At 42.0% G+C, this 22,159-nt stretch overlaps 1 protein-coding gene and 3 non-coding genes across 10 annotated transcripts in view; all 4 read left to right on the top strand.

The window, feature by feature from the left end:
- The window catches only part of TEX14 (testis expressed 14, intercellular bridge forming factor), a 122,648-nt gene that overhangs the window by 20,149 nt on the left and 80,340 nt on the right, over nt 1–22,159 (top strand). For all 7 annotated transcript variants that reach the window (XM_058704409.1, XM_058704408.1, XM_058704410.1 and 4 more), the window contains exon 2: nt 9,768–9,904. In XM_058704409.1, coding sequence (XP_058560392.1) covers nt 9,769–9,904 — 136 coding nt within the window. In that variant the 5' untranslated portion in view covers nt 9,768. The remainder of the gene's footprint in view (nt 1–9,767; nt 9,905–22,159) is intronic.
- On the top strand, nt 7,109–7,272 carry LOC131498655 (U1 spliceosomal RNA). Its single transcript, XR_009255535.1, has one exon. It is a non-coding gene; the product is annotated as a U1 spliceosomal RNA (small nuclear RNA).
- LOC131498680 (small nucleolar RNA U3) lies at nt 13,219–13,435 on the top strand. The gene has a single exon (XR_009255555.1). It is a non-coding gene; the product is annotated as a small nucleolar RNA U3 (small nucleolar RNA).
- LOC131498679 (small nucleolar RNA U3) lies at nt 18,489–18,701 on the top strand. Its single transcript, XR_009255554.1, has one exon. It is a non-coding gene; the product is annotated as a small nucleolar RNA U3 (small nucleolar RNA).

Raw genomic sequence — 22,159 nt, 5'->3', positions numbered from 1 at the left:
TTAAACATTTAGGTACTGTAGGCAGGGTGCCTAAAACAGTTTTAAAATCAAAGAAAAAAGGTGAATTTTTAGGTGGAAGAAAATGTCATATATGGGAATGCTTGGCTGGCTCAGTTGGTAGAGCATGCAACTTTTGCTCTCAGGTTCATTATGAGTTCGAGCCCATGTTGGGGGTAGAGGTTACTTTCAAAAAAAAGAAAAGAAATGTCATGTATAATAATATATTTATCTTCTTATAAATACAGTCACATAATTTTAATGTGTATGGTTTTTTTAATGGAGGAAGGGTCCATGAAGGCAAAAGTGTGTAGGGCCCTTTAAAATCATAACATGGTCCTGACTGAAGCTGATTCTTATTTTCATTAGTTCTCACCACTTTTCATATAGTTCTGGCAGGCAGGTCTATTTTCCTTACAGGTTGTGATCTTATTATTGAAGGCAGAATCTATCTCTGCATTGTTTCTTTTAGTATCTCTAGTGCTTAGGCTGGTAGCTGGCACCTTAAAAGTTTAGGTGGCTTGGGGTGCCTGGGTGGCTCGGTGGGTTGAATGTACGACTTCAGCTCAGGTCATGATCTTATGGTTCGTGGGTTCGAGCCCCATATTGGGCTTTGTGCTGGCAGCATGGAGCGTGCTTGGGATTCTGTGTCTCCTTCTCTGTCACTGCCCCTCCCCCACTCGTGCACAGGTGCTCAATCTCTGTCTCTCTCTCTCAAAAATAAATATTTTTTAAAAAGCTTAGGTAGCTGTGAGAAGTGTGCACTACATACATTTAAGTAATGACTTGAAAACAGTTTTTCATTTTGCTTAATCATTAGCAGTACTGATAGAAATTCAAGAATACTTTGTGAATACCGAAGATACTAGAGTAGACGGTGTGGCCCTCAGAATAGCAAAAAGTCTCTGAGTACTTGTGAAGTCAAATCTGTGGGGGACACAAATAGTCCTAGAGGTCTGAGGGCTATAGCTAGCCTGGCATTCATGGATACCATAGAAACAGTCGAAGTTTTACCTTCCTTCTGTGAAATCAAATCTCCCGGAATGAAATTAGGAAGGTAGTTCAATAATGAAATGATACTTTATATATCTGAAGTGGGCTGGGTCACACTTTGTAGATGAAGTTATCTAGCGAATGTCTAACTAGCGTGACTGAAGCCAGGGCCGATGTGCGAATGGGATCAGCTACCTGCAACCCAGGGTAGAGTGGCTGTAGAGTGTTACTCATGCTTTCCTGGTAGTGGATTAGATTCCGTTTGTTGGTGCTGTGGGCAACTTCTTGACAGTTACACCTGCTTTATAAACTTACATAACAAAACTCAGCTTTTAAAAATTGAATATACATGCCACCCTCATTATATTTCTACATATCACTCCTTCTCTGGTCCCATGAGTCTAAGGAATGGATGGAGATTGAGAGATGGAGATGAGACTCACAGACTGAGGAGCTTGTCAATTGGAACAGAGCATCTGAATTGGCAGGGAAGCCATGATCTAGGAACTCTCCAAATACTCACTGTACTGAGGGAGGGGCTGTGTTTCTCCATCTTGGCTTATTTGGGGCCTTTGATTTAGTTGGTCATTGTAGTTGGTTGTTTTATTCTCTATGTATATACAAATTATTACTGATAATTATCATTGTTTCTAGAAGGTATATTCAAGCACTGATACCTAAAATATGGTTAAATCACAATTTCAACCTAAGACTATTTGATGTTAAACCCAGTATTCAAAACTCTTTATTTTTAAAAAAATTTTTTAATGTTTATTTATTTTTGAGAGTGAGAGAGAGAGCATGAGTGGGAGAGGGGCAGAGAGAGAGAGAGTCAGACACAGAATCTGAAGCAGGCTCCAGGCTCTGAGCTGTCAGCACAGAGCCAGACGTGGGGCCCGAACCCATGAACTGTGAGATCATGACCGATGCTTAACAGACTGAGCCACCCAGGCACTCTGTGTTCAAAATTCTTTAAATACTATGCAATACTCCTGTAGTGATTCAACTAGGATTTGGTGGTCCCCATATTTTTTTTAAGTTAATTTATTTGTTTATTTTGAGAGAGAGTGAGAGTGCATGGGAGGGACAGAGAGAGAGGTGGGGGGGGAGAGAGAGAGAACCCTAAGCAGGCTCCACACAGCTCGGAGCCCAATGCCAGGCTCAAACCCACAAACCACAAGATCATGACCTGAGCCAAAATCATGACCTGATACTTAATGGACTGAGCCACCCAGGCGCCCCTGGTATTTCCTTATTATTCATAATCTCCTTATTATGAAGAAAAAACAGTCTAACAATATTATTGAAATTCTGTAACCTGTATTTCACAACTAATAAAATTTATGTCTTTTGCATTTCCTTTCAGTGATTTTCATTAAGGATACACATTTTTACAAAATTGTGGTCATGGTATACATACCATTTCATATTCTGTTTCCTCCTAACCTTTTATATAATTTTTTCATGTTGTTAATTATTATTATTTACTATTACGTTTTTTTAATATTTCCCCTATTGTTTTGACGTCAAAGGTTTTTGGGCTACTTTGGTTTTTGCAATGGTAAATAAATCTATGATGAATACCTTTGTACATAGGACATTGTCTTTCTCTAGAATTACTTCCTTCAGGTAAATTAAAAGAAATTTCTGGGTCAAAAAATATGAGCATTTTTTGGCATGAGATGTATATAATTAGGGTTGTTATTATTTTTTTTTGCTGTAAGTAATATTACAGTCATGTTACAGAATATTTAGGGGAAAAAATATTAGTCCATAGTTCTTTGATGACACTAACATAATTATATTAGTTTGCATTTTGGTGTATTTCCCTTAAGTCTCTTAAACTTAGAAATAGCTTTAGAAATAGCTTTTTTTTTTTTTTTTTTTTTGAGAGAGACAGAGACAGAGAGAGGAGAGAGAATCCCAAGCAGACTCTGCACTGTTAGCACAAAGCCCAACAAGGGGGCTTGAACTCACAAACAGTGAGATTATGACCTGAGCCAAAATCAAGACTCAGATGCTTAACTGACTGAGCCACCCAGGTGTCCCAGAAATAGTTTTAATCATATTATATATTCAATTTTGTATGCTGCTTTTATGGCATGCAACATTATATAATTTAGGCTTTCTTCTCATTCCTAACAAACTTGAAGTTAGTTTTATAATTAGCTATGAACCCTGAAATTAGAGATCTAGACTTTGAAAGATAAAAGAAAAGTTGTTTCTATAGAACTTGAAAATATTTATCACATGTCACCTCTTCTCCCCACACCCACCCCCCAATAATTTAAGGCACTTCTTAAGATGACTGTAAAATAACAGGGAAAAAAACTATTAAAAATTACCCCAAGAGGTATGCCTGGCTGGCTCAGTTGGTAGCATATGTGACTCTTGATCTCATGGTCGTGTTTTTGAGCTCCACTTTGGGTATGCAGTATACTTAAAAATTTATTTAATTAAATAAGTAAACAAATGAAATTAAAATTACCCCAAAAATCATCATTAATTACTTACAAAGATATATCTACAATGCTGTTCATGTATATATGAACAGTGGCAATAAACTAGAAGCAATAGAATACTGATTATACAGTTATCTGTGACCCAGTATATATAGCAAAAGGAATGGAAAACATAAAGCAGCACATGAAGTATAATCCTATTCAAATATATATTTATATTGATAAAAAAAATTTTTTTTAACGTTTATTTATTTTTGGGACAGAGAGAGACAGAGCATGAACGGGGGAGGGGCAGAGAGAGAGGAAGACACAGAATCGGAAGCAGGCTCCAGGCTCTGAGACATCAGCCCAGAGCCTGACGCGGGGCTCGAACTCAGGGACCGCGAGATCCTGACCTGAGCCGAAGTCGGACGCTCAACCGACTGAGCCACCCAGGCGCCCTATATATTTATATTGAAATTAACCATGTTTAATATCAAAGTGTTAACAGTAATAATTTTGTAGTGTAATTGTGGGTTTTTAAAATTTAATGTTTATTTTTGAGAGAGAGAGAGACAGAGTGCGAGTGGGGGAGGGTCGGAGAGAGAGGGAGACAGAATCTGAAGCAGCTTCCAGGCTCTCAGCTGTCAGCACAGAGCCCCAAACGGGGCTCAAACTCACAAACCACGAGATCATGACCTGATCTGATCATGACCTGATCTGACCTGACCTGCTCTGATCTGACCTGATCGGTTTGGACGCCTAATGGACTGAGCCAGCCTTTTTTTTTTCTCCTCCAGCATCTAAATAGACTTTTATTTTCTCTTTTATTTGGACAGAAAAGAAAATTCATCAGCTTTCATTATAGTCTCCCTAAGTGTTGGAAACACATTAAACTCACCAATAGTGGACATTGTAGAAAAGCATCACAAATTAAAAATATATTTCTCCATGTGGTAAAAGTACTTTCAATCCAATTAAAGGACACGGCGAAGGTATTTTGAAACACAGTTTTAAAATTTGGCCTACAATCCGTGGCATCGAATTCAAACCATAGGGCAAGGGGGATCATCACGAACGCAGGCTACAGGAATGGCATGGAGTTCAGGAGCATGCTGCCAGCAACACGTTTAATTAACTGAGTGTGAACAAGGAAAAAAGTCCCAAAGCCTGAGTAGAATAGATTTTGCATTTGTAAAAAAAAAAAAAAAAAAAAATGAGGGGGCTATGTAAACCAGGCTGGAGGGGGATCATGTAACTCCAGGAATCACTCATTTCTTGTCTGTGGGAGATGGTCAGACCAGTGGAGCACCCTGGTAGAGGTCTCCCTTGGAGACACACAGACCTGGGCTAAGAAGGAGCCCCAGATGTCATGGGAAATAATGGAGCCCTTGCTCCCTGTGGTTTAATTTTTTAAAAACACTTTTCTGCCTTTGGGGTGCCTGGGTGGCTCAGTCAGTTAAGTGTCTGACTCTTGATTTTGGCTCAGGTCATGATCTCATGGTTCCTGAGATCACAACCCTCATCCGGCTCTATGCAGACAGCGCAGGGCCTACTTGGGATTCTCTCCGTCTCTTTGCCCTTTGCCTGCTCAAGCAGTCTGTCTGTCTCTCTCTCTGCCTCTAAATAAGTAAATAAATAAATACAATTTAATAACACTTCTCTGCCTTTTCCAAATTATCTACAAGGGACATTTATCACAATTGTAATAGTTTAAAATACCCTCAGGGTGCCTGGGTGGCTCAGTTGGTTAAGCATCTGACTTCGGCTCAGGTCACGATCTTGCGGTTTGTAAGTTCAAGCCCTGTATCGGGCTCTGTGCTGACAGCTCAGAGAATTGGATTCTGTGTCTGCCTCTCCCCCACTCACGCTCTGTCTCTCTCTCAAAAATAAACATAAAAAAAATTTTTTTAATGCCCTCAAAAATTTTAAACAAAGGAAAGCTTTTTATTTTTTTTAATGTTTATTTTTGAGCAAGTGCTTGTGCCTGTGCACAAGAGGGGGAGGAGGAGAGAGAAAGGGAGACAGAGAATTCCAAGCAGGCTCCCACAGTCAGAGCAGAGCCCCATGCAGGGCTCAGACTGTGAGATCATGACCTGAGCTGAAATCAAGAGTTGGCTGCTTAATGAACTGAGCCACCCAGGTGCCCCAAAGCAAAGCTGTTTTAAAATCACACGTACTGGGGTTCCTGGCTAGCTCAGTTGGTAGAGCATGCAACTGTTGCTTTCGGAGTTGTGAATTCAAGTTGCACGTTGGGCATGAGACTACTTAAAAAAAAATGAAGGGTAGCAGAATATGCCACCCCCAAATATGCCCACCTTGGCATAAGGATTCTTTTGAGCTAAAAGCACTTGAAAAACAGCATATAAGAAGAGGGTCCTGACCTACCCTTTTCTTCCTGAGATCAGGAAATAAAACTCCCATGTAAAAGATGTCTTCCCTATACCAGGGGATAAGAAATGTTCTCAGAAAAGGGGAGCCAGACCTGAGAGAATTTTGTACAAACCTTGTTAAAAAGAATTCGTGTCTATCTATAACCTCCTCATTTATGTTACTTTTGCACAATTGCCTCTCCTTGTTCAATCTGATATGAAAGCATTTAGTTTTGCCATTTCTTTATTTCCTTATAAGAACTTCTGTGTCAGGCAAATTTCTGTTAAATTTCTAATGCTTTAATCCTGCTGACCTATCTATGCCAATCTAATTCTCAGGCCCAGCCAGAGACGCTAACAGGGCAGAGGTAGAGTTTTGCCTCTCTACACCATGAAAGCCTTCAATACTACAGCTGTTGCAAACACGATGGTTTTGCCCAGAGCACCTGGTCAGCAGGGGCAGAAAGGATAACCTAATGTGCTATTTATTTTTGTTCTCTAAAAAGAAGGAGGGGCACTTGGTTTGTTATCAAATCCAGGCTGGTTGCTTTTTCCCTTTGTGTGGAAAATTGCAGGCTCAAATCATGGCGAAGCCATCTTTGGGTCCCCAACTACACAGGGCACCTAACCCTGGAATGTGGCCGGGGTGGAGGTGGAGAGGCTTGAGGCTGCATTTCACGTGTATTCTCTTATTCCGTCCTCACAGAAACCTTGTGAGGTAAAGGTAGGCAGGCAGTATTATTTCTTTACAATTTTGGGAAATGGAGGCTGAGGGAGACTGGGAGTATGACCTAGGCCCTCAGTGGAACAGCAATTCAGACCAGCGTAACGGACCGTGCGATTTTCCCTCCCGGTGGCAAGCCACTGCCTCCCAAACTGCTCTGTCCTGCAGCACAGAATTTAGACTCGTGGCAGATGCAAGGCCGGAACCTTTGCGTATGCGCTTGGGAAGGCAAGGATTTTAAAATCTAACCAGCTACACCCGCGGGTGACAGTCTTTTGAATCGTTGCGAAGAATAGCTAAAATGAATTTTTCCGTTTCTCTAACAAGTGGAGTGACGTCAATAGTGACGACAAGTGACAAGAGGCGGGCATATGGAGATGAAGGGTGAGGTGACTGCGTGTTGGAGCTCATTTTTCACGAGGCAGAATTTCCACTAAATATCCACTGGTGTGTTCTGGTCAGTGTCATGTGAACAATGCCATAGTTTCGAACCAAGGGCCTAAAGAACTTGGAATATAATTGACCATGACTGTACAGTGTGTTGAGGATGAGGGTGAAGTACCAGGCAAGTGTCAGAATTCATACTTACCTGGCAGGGGAGATACCATGATCATGAAGGTGGTTTTCCCAGGGCGAGGCTCACCCATTGCACTCCGGATGTGCTGACCCCTGCGATTTCCCCAAATGTGGGAAACTCGACTGCATAATTTGTGGTAGTGGGGGACTGCGTTCGCGCTTTCCCCTGGTGAAAGTCCTAAAAGCAGAATTGTCATCTGGGCTATAGTTCTCTTTCTTGCCTGCTGTGTATGGCTTGGTGGTGTGTGTTACGTGTAAGTTTTAGGAGTATCTGGGTGAAGTCAGTAGTTTAGGTTTCCATTTCAGGTCATGATATTATGGAAATGACACGTTACAAAAAGATGCTTGAAATAAGCTTTGTCCTGTTCATTCACGCATGCAAATTTCAGTGATTAGTGTTCTAGTGTTGGGATGTTGATTGTTCTGCAAAGGAACATGGACAGCAAGGTTAAAGAGCTGGATAAAAGCTGTCTTACCTTGCTCCTGCAGTGCTGATTCCACACCTTGTATAGGCTTTAAGGTCCACTACTTCCTAGAGACTATTTTTTGACAGTAAGCTCTGGTGGTTACTGGAAAAAAAGGAAGACTAGAAATACTAAGGGAATGAATGTCAATCCATGCTTCAGTTCTCAAGGGATGTATGTGTTCTGGAGTTTTAAGAAAAAATAATCCTGTGACACTGAAGTGAGTCTCAGGGTTTTTACTTATGTTTTATTTGAACTTATTATGTTAAGAATGTAGTCATGTATTAGTGTAAATGCAATTATATAAAAAAATAACTTTAGAGAGATCAAAAACCATTAAGATGACTATTATTAAGGGGCATCTGGTTGGCTCAGTGGGTTAAGCATTCAACTCTTGATCTCACCTCAGGTCTTTGTTATTGTTGTTGTTGTTTGTTTTGTTTTTAATGTTTTTTATTTATTTTTGAGAGAGAGAGAGCACGAACAGGGGAGAGGCAGAGAGAGGGAGACACAATCTAAAGCAGGCTTGGGGCTCTGAGCTGTCAGCACAGAGCCTGATGCAGGGCTCAAACCCATGAACCGTGAGATCATAACCTGAGCTGGTCAGACGCTTAACCGACTGAGCCACCCAGGTGCCCCGAGCTCGGGTCTTGATCAGGGTCATGAGTTCAAGCCCCATGTTGGGCTCCTCAGTGTGGAGCCTACTTTAAAAAAAAAAAAAAAAAAAAAAAAAAAAAAAAAAAAGATGGCTACTAAAGAAAAGGAAAAAAACAAAACAAAACAGGAAATAACACCTATTGATGAGGATCTGGAAAAACCAGACCCCTTGTATAACTGTGGTGAGAATGTAAAATGGTATAGCCAGTATAGAAAACAGTTCCTCAGAAAATTAAACATAGAGTTACCACGTGATCTAGCCATCCCATTTCTTTGGTATATACCCAAAAGAATTGAAAACAGGGGTGCCTGGCTGGCTCAGAAGAGCATGCGACTTTTGATTTTGGGGTCATGAGTTTGAGCCCCACAGTGAGTGTAGAGATTACTAGAAAAATAAGTTTAGAGTTAAAAGAAAAAGAATTTAAAATGAGATTTGAAGAGAGATTTGTACACCCATGTTCATAGCAGCGTTATTTACAATAGCCAACAGTAGAATCGGCCCAAATGTCCATTGATGGATAAATAAGCAAAACATTGTATATACACACAGTGGAATATTATTCACCCTTAAAAAGGAAAGAAATTCTTAGATAAGCTTCCTGGATGGTGAAAACCTACTGAATGTGTTAGCCTTCTTGGCTTTTTCTTTTGCTTTACCTCTTTCACACCCTCTATGTCTCTCCATACAAGAAACAGTTATGCCCCTGATGTGCATGTTGTCAATTCATGTAGTTGCGGATTCCCTCTAATCCACTGTCCATGGAGCATCAACATGATACCTCTTGTCTGGCCCCTGCTAGACCAAGCATTTGTGATGGCAGAGATCCAATTTTAGGTGTCTTACACAGTACCTGTCACGTTTGAGACACATGGTAGGTATACCACAAACACTTGATTGTATATGATGGTCAGGTGTGGTTGCAACACATGGAAACTTAAAATTTCTCTGCACGGATCTTATTGTGCATACTAACAGCTAACAACTACACAGAGCTAGCTTGGTGCCAGGCACATTTCTAAGCACTTTACACATATTAGCTCATTTAAACCTCTCAGCAACCCTCTGGTTATTATTATCTCCATTTACAGATGAAGAAATTGAGGCCTATCAGGGTTAAATAATTTCTTCAAGGTTACAGTTAAGGAGGTGACAGGGCCAGGACCAGAGCTTCGGAGTCTGAACTGTGAACTTAACCCACTACAGTATACTCTCTACATCCCCACACAGTAACTGCATTTGTGTACTAACCTTTCAAAGTTAATAGGCTCTTAGTTAATGATACAACAAACATATATATTTCTAATTTTACTTCAGGAGTCATCACTTTTTAGTCCTGGGAATTAGTGCTAAATATATTGTTTTTCAATTTCACCAGTAATACTGAGAATAAAATTAATCTTGTAGGGTTTCAGTAATTGTTTCCCTAATCCTGTTAATTATAAATGAAAGTAGACAAAAAGTGAAAGAAATGTGAAAGAATCTAAGTTGTGTGCTTGCATTTCTGATTCAGTTAAAATAGCGTGTTGCTTTCTTTTGAAACAGGATGTCTAGGGCTGTTCATCTTCCAGTCCCCTGTCCTGTTCAACTTGGTTCCTTAAGAAATGACTCCTTGGAAGCTCAGCTTCATGAGTATGTCAAACAAGGGAACTATGTGAAAGTGAAGAAGATTCTTAAGAAAGGTAAGCACTGTACTGAAATTGCAGCACATTTCTCTCTCTCTCTCTTTTTTTTTTTTGTTTTGTTTATTTTTGAGAGAGACAGCAGGAGCTGGGGGAAAAGGTAGAGAAAGAGAGGGACAGAGGATTTGAAGGGGTCTCTGCGCTGATAGCAGAGTCTGATGCGGAGCTCAAATTCACAAACAGTGAGATCATGATCTGAGCCAAAGTTGGACGCTTAACCGACTGAGCCACCCAGGTGCCTTGGTCCACATTTCTGAATAGTGTTGGAAGGAAAATCATAAAACTCGGAGTTCTTGGAGAAATAGAAAGTTAAATTTAGAGATGAGATGTTCTCTACCAGTGCAATCATATTGCTCAGTAGAGGTTTTAAATTGTTTTTGGAGACTGTTTTGTTTTGTACTAGGGAACCATAAGTCTTCCAACTATTAGACTCCTAAGATTTCTCCTCAGGCCCCCAGCCACCCACTTTTTTTTTTTTTCAATAAAGTTTGTTTATTTATTTATTTTGTATTTTTTAAGCTATTGCCACACACAACACACCCACTTTTAATTCTACCTGATTAACTTTTCTTCTTCTTAAAAAAAAATTTTTTTTTAACGTTTATTTATTTTTTTGAGAGACAGAGAGACAGAGTACGAGTGGGGGAGAGGCAGAGAGAGAGAGGGAGACACAGAATCAGAAGTGGGCTTCAGGTTCTGAGCTGTCAGCACAGAGCCCAATGCAGGGCTCGAACTAATGGACAGAGAGATCATGACCTGAGCCAAAGTTGGACACCAAACCGACTGAGCCACCTAGGCGCCCCAACTTTTCTTTAATCTACATCATCTGATGGAGTCTTCTGAAGCCTGTGGTGGAGTGAGGAGACCGGCTTTCACAGTTCTCTTCCCCCTTTGCTCCTCCAAGGCCCTTGGTGCTTTTGGTTTCCAGGGTTTTTTGTTTGTTTGTTTGTTTGTTTGTTTTGCTGGATGCTATAGGCAGCTCTGCTTACAAGGGAGATGGAAATAGATGTAGCTCAGGCAATCTTCAAAAGAACAAACACACACTAAACCATACATGGACAAAATCACTGCTGGTATTTGTCCTCTAGCTACAGATCCAGACCTGCTTTTTTTAGAGTAACTAGAAGTCCTGCTGAATTCCCCCCTCTCCCTACTTAGTATAAAGGGAGAGGTTTATGAAGCTTCTCTCAGCTGGTTTGTGAGACAGGATGACCTAATTTCCCTGCAGTGTTTCTCCTATTTGCTTTAACGGCATTCCTGAGGACTTCCAGAAAGGTAACTCCCAATTTTTGCAGGATCCAACTATCCCACAAAATAATTCACCCAGAAGGTTCTCAGACATTTCCATGTATCAGCCCTAGAGTCTACAGATGACATAGCTGACAGTGAATTCAATAATTTATTTGAAAGGTCCTGTTGGTTTTCCCCGTCAAAATTTTGCATTTTATTCCATAACACATTCATGTGTTTGTTAACATAAAAATGGATGTTTAGGATAGGTATGCTATGACTCCTAGTGTCTGTCTATCCACACTCTCCAGTGTGGGAAGCAGAATATTAGAACATTTATTATATCTTAGACATCTGAACGTCCTGCATCTTCAAATTCTTGACACTACGCTACAGCAGGAGATGGGGTTGACAGGTGTAACTGGATATGAAACAGGACTTCATCTTGTCTGGGAATTTCATCTAAAGCCTCAGAGTAGAGAACAAGGGGTGACAAGTTCCTCCACAGTCTCAAGCAGGGCTTCTTAGGAGATAGCCAAAATAGTCCTTGGACCTTAAACTCCATCACCCACCTCGGGCCTATCTAGGAGAAGGCAGTGGGGTAGTGGTGGGGTATCAGTGGAAAAGATTCCCTAAAAGGCATTCATAGGAATAGAAAACTGTGTTTTTTTTCCCCTCCTTCCCAGCTTCAAGCCAAGTAAGAGGCCCTTCAGGTGAATTTCATGCAGAGAACTGTAGCACTTGCAAGCAGGATAGCTGGGAGCCTTTGTCTCAGCCTCCTGAACAGTTTAGACGTCAGCCCACACCAGCTGTCACCAAGGTGGTGTGAAGAGAACCTGGCATGTGACCTGGAATTTAGGGGTCAGGAGGATTGTCATCTGCCTCCTTCCTGGAGCTGCTCTTGATGGTTGGGTAAGCATGAGAAGCCAGCAGTTGGATTAGCTACACTACAGAGCATTCTGTTAGAAGTGGTTAGATGAGATAAACCTGATGGTCATATTAGTCATATTAGTATGAAGCACTGAAAAATGTGGTTGATTAAGAAAGCCATGGGCATGGCCACATGGCACTGTGCTTCCTAGCATCCTGGAAGATACGGGGCAGAAGCATTTTTACAACAGAGTTAAGTGATAAAAACAGTTAACACACATTCGTATATAAGGTGTGTTCTTTGAGGAGAAACTGGGAGTAACTTTTGCCACAGTAAGTGGGTAGGCTGTTTCTGAGATTTACATACAAATCAGGAATACAAATCATTCACTACTGAACTACTTTGAGGGACGATGTACTCAGTGCTTTATTAGAGAAATTGATTTGATTGGAGACTAGACTTCCTGAGGAAGACCACTATGGCTTACCAGAAAGAATCCAGACTTAATTTAGTACCAGACATACCTAGGTTCCAACAACAGTGGTTCGTTCCCCCAGCTGTGTAACTGATGTTATAGGCTGCATCTGTAAGAACGAGAAAATAATGACACCTTTCTTCAGTTGTTTAGAGGATGAAACGAAACAACAGATTGAAATGCCTGTCATCAAGTAGGCATTCAATAAATCATCATGGTTATGATTACTATTATGTGGTTAGTAGAAGTGTACACTGGTTCTTAATTCTGCTTCTATCTCCTCGCTGCCTCTTCCCCCCTCTTCTCTCTTTCGAGGCAAAGGAAACCTGGCCTCCTCAAGTCAGCGGGACTGTAGCAAGCAAGAGGCAGTGCAACGCTAACCAGTGGCCTAAACACCGTTTTCTTAGCCTGTAGTGGGGCGGCGCGACCCGACTGGGACCCATTTTGTGCCTGGTGCGGTGGGCAGGGTAATACAGTTCCCTCTGGGCTGGAGTCGGCAGCATGCAGCGTGTGATTGGCTGCTAGGAAGCCGCATGTTAATAAGGCTTGTTACTGTTTTAAGTGTTTCTGGAAGATTTCCAGGCAAAAACTGGTATTTTGAACTTTGTCATTTGCCTGAATTGTTATGAAATAGAAAACAAAATGTATTTAAATAGGCAAATGAATTGACAAAAATGTCGCCATGACTACAAAGTATGTGACTGTCATAGACCTGCAAGAGGCAGCTGACTGGAGGTTAAGACTATACTTTCAGGGATCATTTCTATAGTTCGTTACTAGAGAAGTTTCTCTGAATGTGTAGAGTACTCGGAACCACAAGGAGGAGGTATAGTATCCTTTCCTGAGCGTGAAGTTGACTCTAGGTATTGTGTTTACAACTGCCTTTTGTCGTTGGTGATCGTTCTTCTCTTCTTATTTGGGGAGAGAAAGAGGGAAAGGATACTGTCTGAGTGGTTCCTTATTGATTAAGTATTTCAGCAACGAGCTTTGCTGTCTGTTGTTCCAGACGGCGTTTTTAGTTGTGGTGGTCGCTAACTGGTTTAGCGGTTCCATAGAGCTTTTTGGGCGTAGTTTGTTTTTTTTTGTTTTTGTTTTTTTTTTTTTAAACTCATGTATGGCTATGTGTCTTTGGAGGGCGTTTTGTGTGTGTGTGTGTGTGTGTGTGTGTGTGTATATATGTATGGTTGTACTTTGTATTTGTTTTTCTACACCTTTGTTGCACTGGTTTTTCCAACTTTCTTGAGGTAGGTATTAAGCCTTCCAGACTAATTTCTGAAATACCCAATTTTTAAGTTTCTTAGTTTGTGTTACTTTCTGGGTCTTTTGATTTTCATTACTAAATTTTGTATTAAATCCTTTGTGTGTTTTAGTTTTCAAGAGTGTTTTTTAAAGATTTGTTATAATTGACATAAACGTTTGTCTCTCTACAACGTGATTGTGCATTTGTCTATATTGCAAAATGATAACCACAGTGTTTAACATCTGTCACTATACATACAGAAATTTTTCTTGTGATGAGCATTTTTTTTTTTTTTTTTTTTAAAGATTTTAAGTAATCTCTATGCCCAAGGTGGGGCTCAGACTCAGGACACTGAAGGATCAAGAGGCACATACTGTACCCGCTCTACCCAGGGCCAGCCAGGTACCACATGATGAGCACTTTTAAGATATACTCTGTTAAGGGCGCTTTGATGGCTTGATTTTGGCTCGGGTCATGATCTTACGGTTTGTGAGTTCCAGCCCCACCCCCCCATCCCCCCACCAGGCTCCACGCTGAATGAGGAGCCCTGGTTGGGATTCTCTTTCTCCCTTTCTCTGCTTGTTCTCTCTCTCCCCAAATAAACTTTTTTTTTTTTAAGTAAAGTAAGAAAAAAACAACCCTTCCTGGGGCACCTGGCTGGCTCAGTTGGAGGAACAGGTGACTCTTGATCTCAGAGTCTCAAGTTCGAGCCCCATGTGGAATGTAGAAAAGAAATAAAACCTTAAAATGATCTGGCAGTTTGTGAGTTCGAGCCCCACACAGAGCCTGCTTGGGATTCTTTCCCTCTCCTCTCTCTCTGCCCTTCCCTCACTCTTGCTCTCTCTCTCAAAATAAACTTTACTTTTTTTTTTTTTTTAAGTTATTTATTTATTTTGAGAGAGAGGGAGAAAGAGCTCGGAAGGGGCAGAAAGAAAGGGAGGGAGAATACCGAGCAGGCTCTGCACTATCCGCATGGAGCCTGATGGTGGGGCTCAAACTCATGAACCCTGATGTCATGAGCTGAGCCGAAGTCTGATGCTTGAACAACTGAGCCACCTAGGCACCCCAACTTAAAAAAATGTAAAAAAAAAAAAAAGTTTGAAAGGGAACTTGGTCTCTGCTTGGGGAATGGATTAGATAGAGAAGGGCAATGGTGAGTATAGGCTAAGCTCTGTCCATCTGAAAGATGATCACTTGACCAGCCAGGGAGATGGTAGTGGTGAAGAAAAGTGGAGGAATCTGAGAGGTATTTGGGGGATAAATCATCAGCCTTATGACAGGTTGGTGTGAAGGAAGCTGTCAGAGATGACCCTTGTTTTCTGGTTTGTGCTCCTGGTGGGGTAGACAGTGATACCATCACCAAGGCAGGGAACTGGAAGAGGCCTGGTTTTAGGAAGCAGACGAGTAGTTTAGTCATGTTGAGTTCAAGGTGCTTTTGAGACATTCAATTCAAGATGTCAGTCAACTAGATGTCAGGTAAGCAGATCTACAGCTGGGGTCTGGTGTCTGCTATGTGCTGCATGTGAGTCAGACCTCTTGGATTGAAACCTGGTCTGGCATTGTCTCTCAGCAAACAGAAGTTTCTTAAGTTCAGTGTGCCTCCATTTCTTTGTAGAACAGAAGTAATAACAATAACACCCCTCATACAGGTATTGTAGATAATAAATAAAGTACTTTGAAATTATCAGAGTTAGAAGGGACTATCAAAGCAGGTCATTTAGTCCAATTCCTTATTTCAACATTTTATAGTTAAAGGTTATGTTTCTTTTTCTCCCCCCACTACCTTTATCTCACTCTTGTACTCAGAAGTGGGGTGTTTCTGTGTGTGTGTGTGTGTGTGTATGTGTGTATCACATGGGTGTGAGATATGCAGGGCGAAGTCTCAGCTTCCTCCAGGGAGGCCTACCTTGTCTGAGTACCCAGTTGATGACTCGCTAAGTCTACTGAAGACAAACTGCCGTTAGTTAGTAATCTCTTTGAGGACAGGAGTTTGGGGTGTCATTTTCTTTTTGATCTGTCACAGAGTTGCCCAGAACTGTTCACTGGGCAAACAATACATGGCTGTTGTCTGTCAGGAAATGACCAGAGGGCCTTCAGGTCAGGATATCCTGTATCCTTAGCCTTTTTCTTTTTGTAGCACTTCTGACGAGTAAGCCAACTCCCATCAGTGGTTCATTCCCAGCCACCCTTTCTCAGGAGTGACAGCCCTATGATTTGCTTCCTTAGCATCTGTAAGAAATGCCTAAAAGTGATGTGTCACTGCTCCTCAGTGCACCTGGATTCCCCCTTTTTTTCCCTTTGCAACTTCTGCACCCCCTACGCCACCCCCCAGTACTTCTGCCTATTTCTCTCCTTATGGGTTTACTTTAGCTAGGTCAGTTTATTGAGTTTACCTAGTTCTAGTCTTACGCAAAACACAAAGAGCCTCTCGTGTGAATTACTGGAAGGAGATAAGGATTTACAGGATACAGAAAGGTACAATGTCAGTGCTGAAGGCAGCAGGAGACAGCCTTCTGGCCTTGGTGAGCCACTTAACATTTAAGTTTGTTTCCTTGAACTCTTAGGGTTATTTCCAAGATTAAATTGGATGATCTATGTAAAAGGGTTTAGTAGAAGGTTTGGAACATCGTAAAGTAGTGGAGAAATGATAGGCTTTTTTTGTTTTGTTTTGTTTTTGTGTTTTTGTTTCTTTTTTTAACAAATAAGAAATCACATTTAAGTCTGGGTTTTTTGGAGGGGAAGAGTAGAGGTTTGTAACCTGTCAGACTCACCTGGCAACTTACTTAAAAAAAAAAAATCTAAGGGGCACCCGGGTGGCTCAGTCGGTTAATCGTCTGACTTCAGCTCAGGTCATGATCGCATGATCTCACGGTTTGTGAGTTCGAGCCCGCATTGAGCTCTGTGCTGACAGCTCGGAGCCTGGAACCTATTTTGGATTCTGTGTCTCCCTCTCTCTCTGCCCCTCCCCCACTCATGCTCTGTCTGTCTCTCTCAAAAATAAATAAACATTAAAAAAAAAAAACTAAGACTTACTTAGGTTGAGGGGTGTAATGCCCCCAATTTCGAATCCGATAGACCACCAAGGAGCCGATACCGATGCAAACGCATGAGGGTTTATTTGCAAGCTCGAGCTTGGGCCCAAGTATACCCGACACAGTGGAGCAGGGACTTGGACTCCTAGGTTAAGAGGCGTAGCAGTTTTATGGGGGCCAGTGGCCAATGAGATTGTAACACACACAGAAAGTTGCACATTCATGTCAGTCCACACGCAGGTGGCCAATTGAATTACAATTTACCCTATAGTAACTGTTTGAACTAGCCTATCACTCTGGTCAGAATTGGTGCGCAAGTTTAGCGAGCAAAAGGCGGGACTTACATTCTTTGGCGGTTAGGGGTTCCGCATTCCTAAATGAGCCGGTTTCCAGTAAGGGTGTGCTCAGCGGCTTGACTAGGGTGGGGGAGTGTCTTAAGCAATAAGTAGGTCATATGGGGGTTATACATGAGATGGTGGGTGTAGCACAAAATGGAGTTAGTCTTGCTCTGCTTGTCTGGGGTAGGGGATTTTTGTTAAATTTCTTGGGTCCCACAAGGGGCAGTTGGGTTGCTCAGTTGGTTAAGTGTCCCACTCTTGATCTGAGCTCAGGTCTTGATCTCAGTGTGGTGAGTTCAAGCCCTGCATTTGTGCTCCCCACTAGACCTGGAGCCTACTTAAAAAAAAAAAAAATTATTTAGGTGGATTTATTTATTAATACTGAGCTGCACTGGGAAGAAAGCTAAAAATAGGCTGTGATCTGTCTAGACAGACCTGATGGTATGTGAAATAAAGGTGATACAATTTAAGATTTAAAAAATTCAAACAGGGGCGCCTGGGTGGCTCAGTCGGTTAAGCGGCGGACTTGGGCTCAGGTCATGATCTCGCGGTCCGTGAGTTCGAGCCCCGCGTCGGGCTCTGTGCTGACAGCTCAGAGTCTGGAGCCTGTTTCAGATTCTGTGTCTCCCTCTCTCTGACCCTCCCCTGTTCATGCTCTGTCTCAAAAATAAACGTTAAAAAATTAAAAAAATTCAAACAATACAAAAATATACAAAATTACCAATTAAAGCAGACCTCTCCTTCCCTAAAGTCCCCAAAGTAACCACACTACAGTCGTTACTTTTTTCCTAATTAAAAAAAAAAAAATTGGAGGGAAAAAACGTTTTTCAAAATAAACTAATACGTTCCCCATTTAAGACTGGCCTGGATACATTGTTTTGAAAAGCTACCCAGGTGAATCTGATAAGTGCCCCTCAGGTCCACACTCAAGTGAGTAACCAGCAGCCCGTCTCAAAGTAAAAATGTCAAATTAACCTACCTATTAGCTTTCGAAATTTCGGATCTTAGAGGCTTAAAAAATTAAAAAAAAAAAAAAAAAATCCCACCCACAGACCCTGCGTGTCGTACTTGAGATGCAAATATTAATTGGCGCCGCCAAGCGCACCTAGTCTCCAACTAGTCCGGAAGTGCTTGTGTGTAATTTAGAGTCAGAAAGACAAGAGCTTCTGATTGGCTGTCAATCCGTAATAGGTTAATTACAAACTAAAAGGCTTAGCATCTTAAAGAAAAAGCCTCATAAGAGTATTCAGAATTTTTTTTTAAAGGTGGCGTATGAAACAATAGTTTGGAAATATGTTTATATGGTATTTCTCAAGCAGGAGGAAGGTGGAAAAATGTCGCCATCAGCGTAAAGTGGACGGCTGCTATAGACCCAGTAAAGGTTGGGAGCCAGAAGCCAAGACTATACTTTCAGGGATCATTTCTATAGTTTGTTACTAGAGAAGTTTCTCTGAATGTGTAGAGTACCCGAAACCACGAGGAGGAATTGCAGTGTCCTTTCCTGAGCGTGAAGTTGATACCGGGCGTTGTTTCTGCAGCTACCCTTTGTCGTTGATGATCGTTCTTCTTCTCTTTGGAGAAGGAAGAAGGAAAGGATGCAGTCTGAGTGGTTTCTACTAGCGTAGTTAATTAAGTATATGCAACATTTCTTAACTTTCGTGTTTGGGGTTTTTTTTTGGTAGGTTTTTTTTTTTTTTTTTTTTTGAGTTGGTTACTGTAGTTGTAGATTTCTAACCAGGCTGTTTAATTTTTACGTGTAGTCGCTCCTTCCTGTTGTTTTCAAGTATTTTTTGTTTTTTTTTTTATAATGCTCACTTGTATTTTAAGGCGGGTGGGTGGATGTAGAATCCGAAGCAGGCTTGAGCTGCCAGCACAGGTCCCGTGGTGGAGTTCAAATTGAGGAAGGGTGAGCTCTGAGCTCGTGTCCTCAGCCAAAGTTGAACGTCTAGGCGACTGAGCCATCCCCAGGCGCCCCTAGTTGTTTTTGTGTGTGTGTGATTGTGTTAGATTAAGTGGAAAGACTTGGCCTTAAACCTTTGTGAGAACTCAATTTTCCTTGTCATCCTAAAGTTAGTAGTATGCTATTAAAAGAATGACTTAGTGCCCTGTGTAGCTTAAAGTGACTAACACCGCGTTGGCAATTAGCGGCAGGAGTTGGGGTGCAAATGTGAGGCCAGGTTAGGCACCTACCTTCTGCATTCATCTACATGGGAGGAGGATGGTGGTGGTGATGGAGAAAGAGAAATTGTTCAGATCTGAAAGATATTTGAGTAATATTGGCAGAATTGGGGGGATTGGCTCAATGTAGGTATGAGTGAGAGGGGCTATTAAGGATAATTATCAGGGGCGCCTGGGTGACTCAGTCAATAAAGCATCAGACTTCGGTGCAGGTTATGGTCTCGCAGTTTGTGAGTTCAAGCCCTGCGTTGTTGGCCTTGGTGCTGGTAGCTCAGAGCCTGGAGCCTGCTTTGGATTCTGTTTCCCTCTTTCTCTCCCCCTACCCCCTCTCTCAAAAATAAACATAAAAAATATAAAAAAGGATAATTGTCAGGATTTATGACTTGTGCAAATGGGTTCCTTGTGTTAAGATGGGGAGAGTGAAAGAAGAACTGAATTAGGTAGGGCAGTGGGGTGGGAAGTGATGATAGAATTCAGTTTAGGGCACATTTAGGAGAGATTTCTGACCTTTAACACATGAATGGCATAAGGGACAGCCAGACAGGTGGAAGGAAAACCACATGAGCCGTGCTTGACCAAAGCCAAGGAAGGGGAGTGGGGACAGAGAAATGTGTAGAAAGCAGATGAGAGATTAAGAGGCAGTTAGAAAGGTATCCATGGCATTTAATGGTGACTTTCTTGGTCTTGTGATAGAGAAACTGTTTTGGGATGAGCTGATCAGTGAAGGGGTAGGAGGGCTTGCCACTAAATGGGTGTAAAGAGCTCCCAGAAGAAAATCAAGCTGTGATGGAGAGTATAGAGGTAGATGTGCATTTAGCTGGGGGGTGAAGGGGGTGGTGAGGGGGGCGGCAGGTAGGGGTGAGGGGGTTGGGGAGTGAGGGAGGTGGGGGTGGGGGTGGGGGTATATGGGATATAGATGGGGTTTAATTAAAGATGGGAGAACAAGTCTGAGTGCAGATGGAAGGATTGAATAGAGCAGGAGAAATTGAGATTTAGGAGAGAGCCGCTCCCAGTGGGCAGCCAGAGTTGATGGGGAGTGCAGGTGTAGGTGGTTTGTCCCTGTAGTGAGACCACACTGAGGGTTTTTCAACTGCTAGCTTCAAGTTCTGGGCCAAGTGTGAGGCAAAATCATTGCTGAGGTAGGCTGATGAGGAGGGTTGAGAATAGAGTTGAGAAAAAAGAAGGAACGAGGGGTATTTGGCTGGCTCAGTCGGTAGAACATGAGACTCTTGATCTCAGGATTGTGAGTTCAAGCCCCACTTTGGGTGTAGAGATTACTCAAAAATAAAATCTTAAATTTTTGTTTTAATGTTTATTTTTGAGAGAGAGAGAGAGAGCAAGCAGCAAAGGGGCAGAGAGATGAAACACAGAATCTGAAGCAGGCTCCAGGCTCTGAACTGTCAGCACAGAGCCCGACTCAGGACTCAGACTCACGAACTGTGAGATCATGACCTGAGCCAAAGTTGGACACCCAACCAACTGAGCCACCCAGGCGCCCCTTAAAAATAAAATCTTAAAAAAAAAAAAAAAAAAAAAAAAAAAAGAGGACTGAAGTAATCATTCCAGGGTGCAGGTGTGGAAAAGGTACCTCCTGAGGGGCACCTCACTGGCTCAGTTGGTGGAGTACAATGGGTAAAGAGATAACTTAAAAATAAAATTAAAAAGAAAGAGGGGGTGCCTGGGTGGCTTGGTGGAGCATCTCTCTCGCTCTTTTTTTTTTTTTTTTTTTTTAATTTTTTAACGTTTGTTTATTTTTGAGAGACAGAGCACAAGCGGGGGAGGGACAGAGAGAAGGAGACACAGAATCCGAAGCTGACTCCAGGCTTTCAGCTGTCAGCACAAAGCCCGATGCGGGGCTCTGACCCACAAACCGCGAGATCATGACCTGAGCCCAAGTCGGACACTTAACCGACTGAGCCACCCAGGTCCCCCGAGCATCTGACTCTTGATATTAGCTCAGGTCGTGATCTCATATGTGGGATTGAGCCCAAGTCAGGCTTCATGTTAGGTTTGGAGCCTGCTTGGGATTCTCTCTCTCCCTCCCTCTCTCTCTGTCCCTCCCCCACTCATTCTCTCTCTCTGTCCTTCTCTCTCTCTCTCTCAAAATAAACTTTAAAAAAGAAAAGAAGAGAAAGAAAGAAACAGCACCTCCTGAGGGTGTACCTCCTTTCTTTTCCTGGCGTTGAAGCTTTTAGATTGCTTCCTGGTTTTGGAAGTACCTCCCCAGATCACAGTTAATTTCTCTTTCTTCCACTCTAGCTATGTACCATGTAGTTCCTCCTTGATTTTCTCCTTTTGGATCTACAGTGACTAGGCTTTTACTGTGAGCCGTAAATTAGTTCTTGGTCATCTTTACAGGTTGGGGGCTATGAGGGAAGTATATGCTCTGGAGTTGGCTCCTTGGTTGGTTATTTTCTAGCTGTGGGTTCTTGGGAAGTTTTTAAAAATTTTTTTAAAGATTTTTTTTTTTTAGTTTATTTAATTTTGAGAGAGACAGAGTGCGAGCAGGGAAGGGGCAGAGAGAGAGAGAGGGAGACACAGAATCCAAAACAGGCTCTAGGCTCTGAACTGTCAGCAGTACTCATGAACTGTGAGATCATCACCTGAGCTGAAGTCAGACACTTGACTGAGCCACCCAGGCCCTGGGAAGTTTCTTAGCCTCAGTCTTTCCCTCTAACCTAGGTAGATATAGTAGTAATAGCATCAATACGTGGGATTCTTGTAAAGGTAAATTAGATAAAGCAATTGGAGTAGTATACTCCCCCCATTCTAAAAAAGCCCCTCCCTGAGATGAGAAATCCCTGTCTCTTCCCCAGTCTTTCCTATTATCAGCACCATGCACCAAGTTGTTCCAGGCACAAACCAACTTGTCACCTTTGAAACCTTTTTTC

This window comes from Neofelis nebulosa, chromosome 16 (assembly GCF_028018385.1).
Source record: "Neofelis nebulosa isolate mNeoNeb1 chromosome 16, mNeoNeb1.pri, whole genome shotgun sequence".
NCBI lineage: Eukaryota > Metazoa > Chordata > Mammalia > Carnivora > Felidae > Neofelis > Neofelis nebulosa.
The sequence above is the reverse complement of the archived record's forward strand: the minus strand, read 5'-3'. Positions and strand labels throughout refer to the sequence as shown.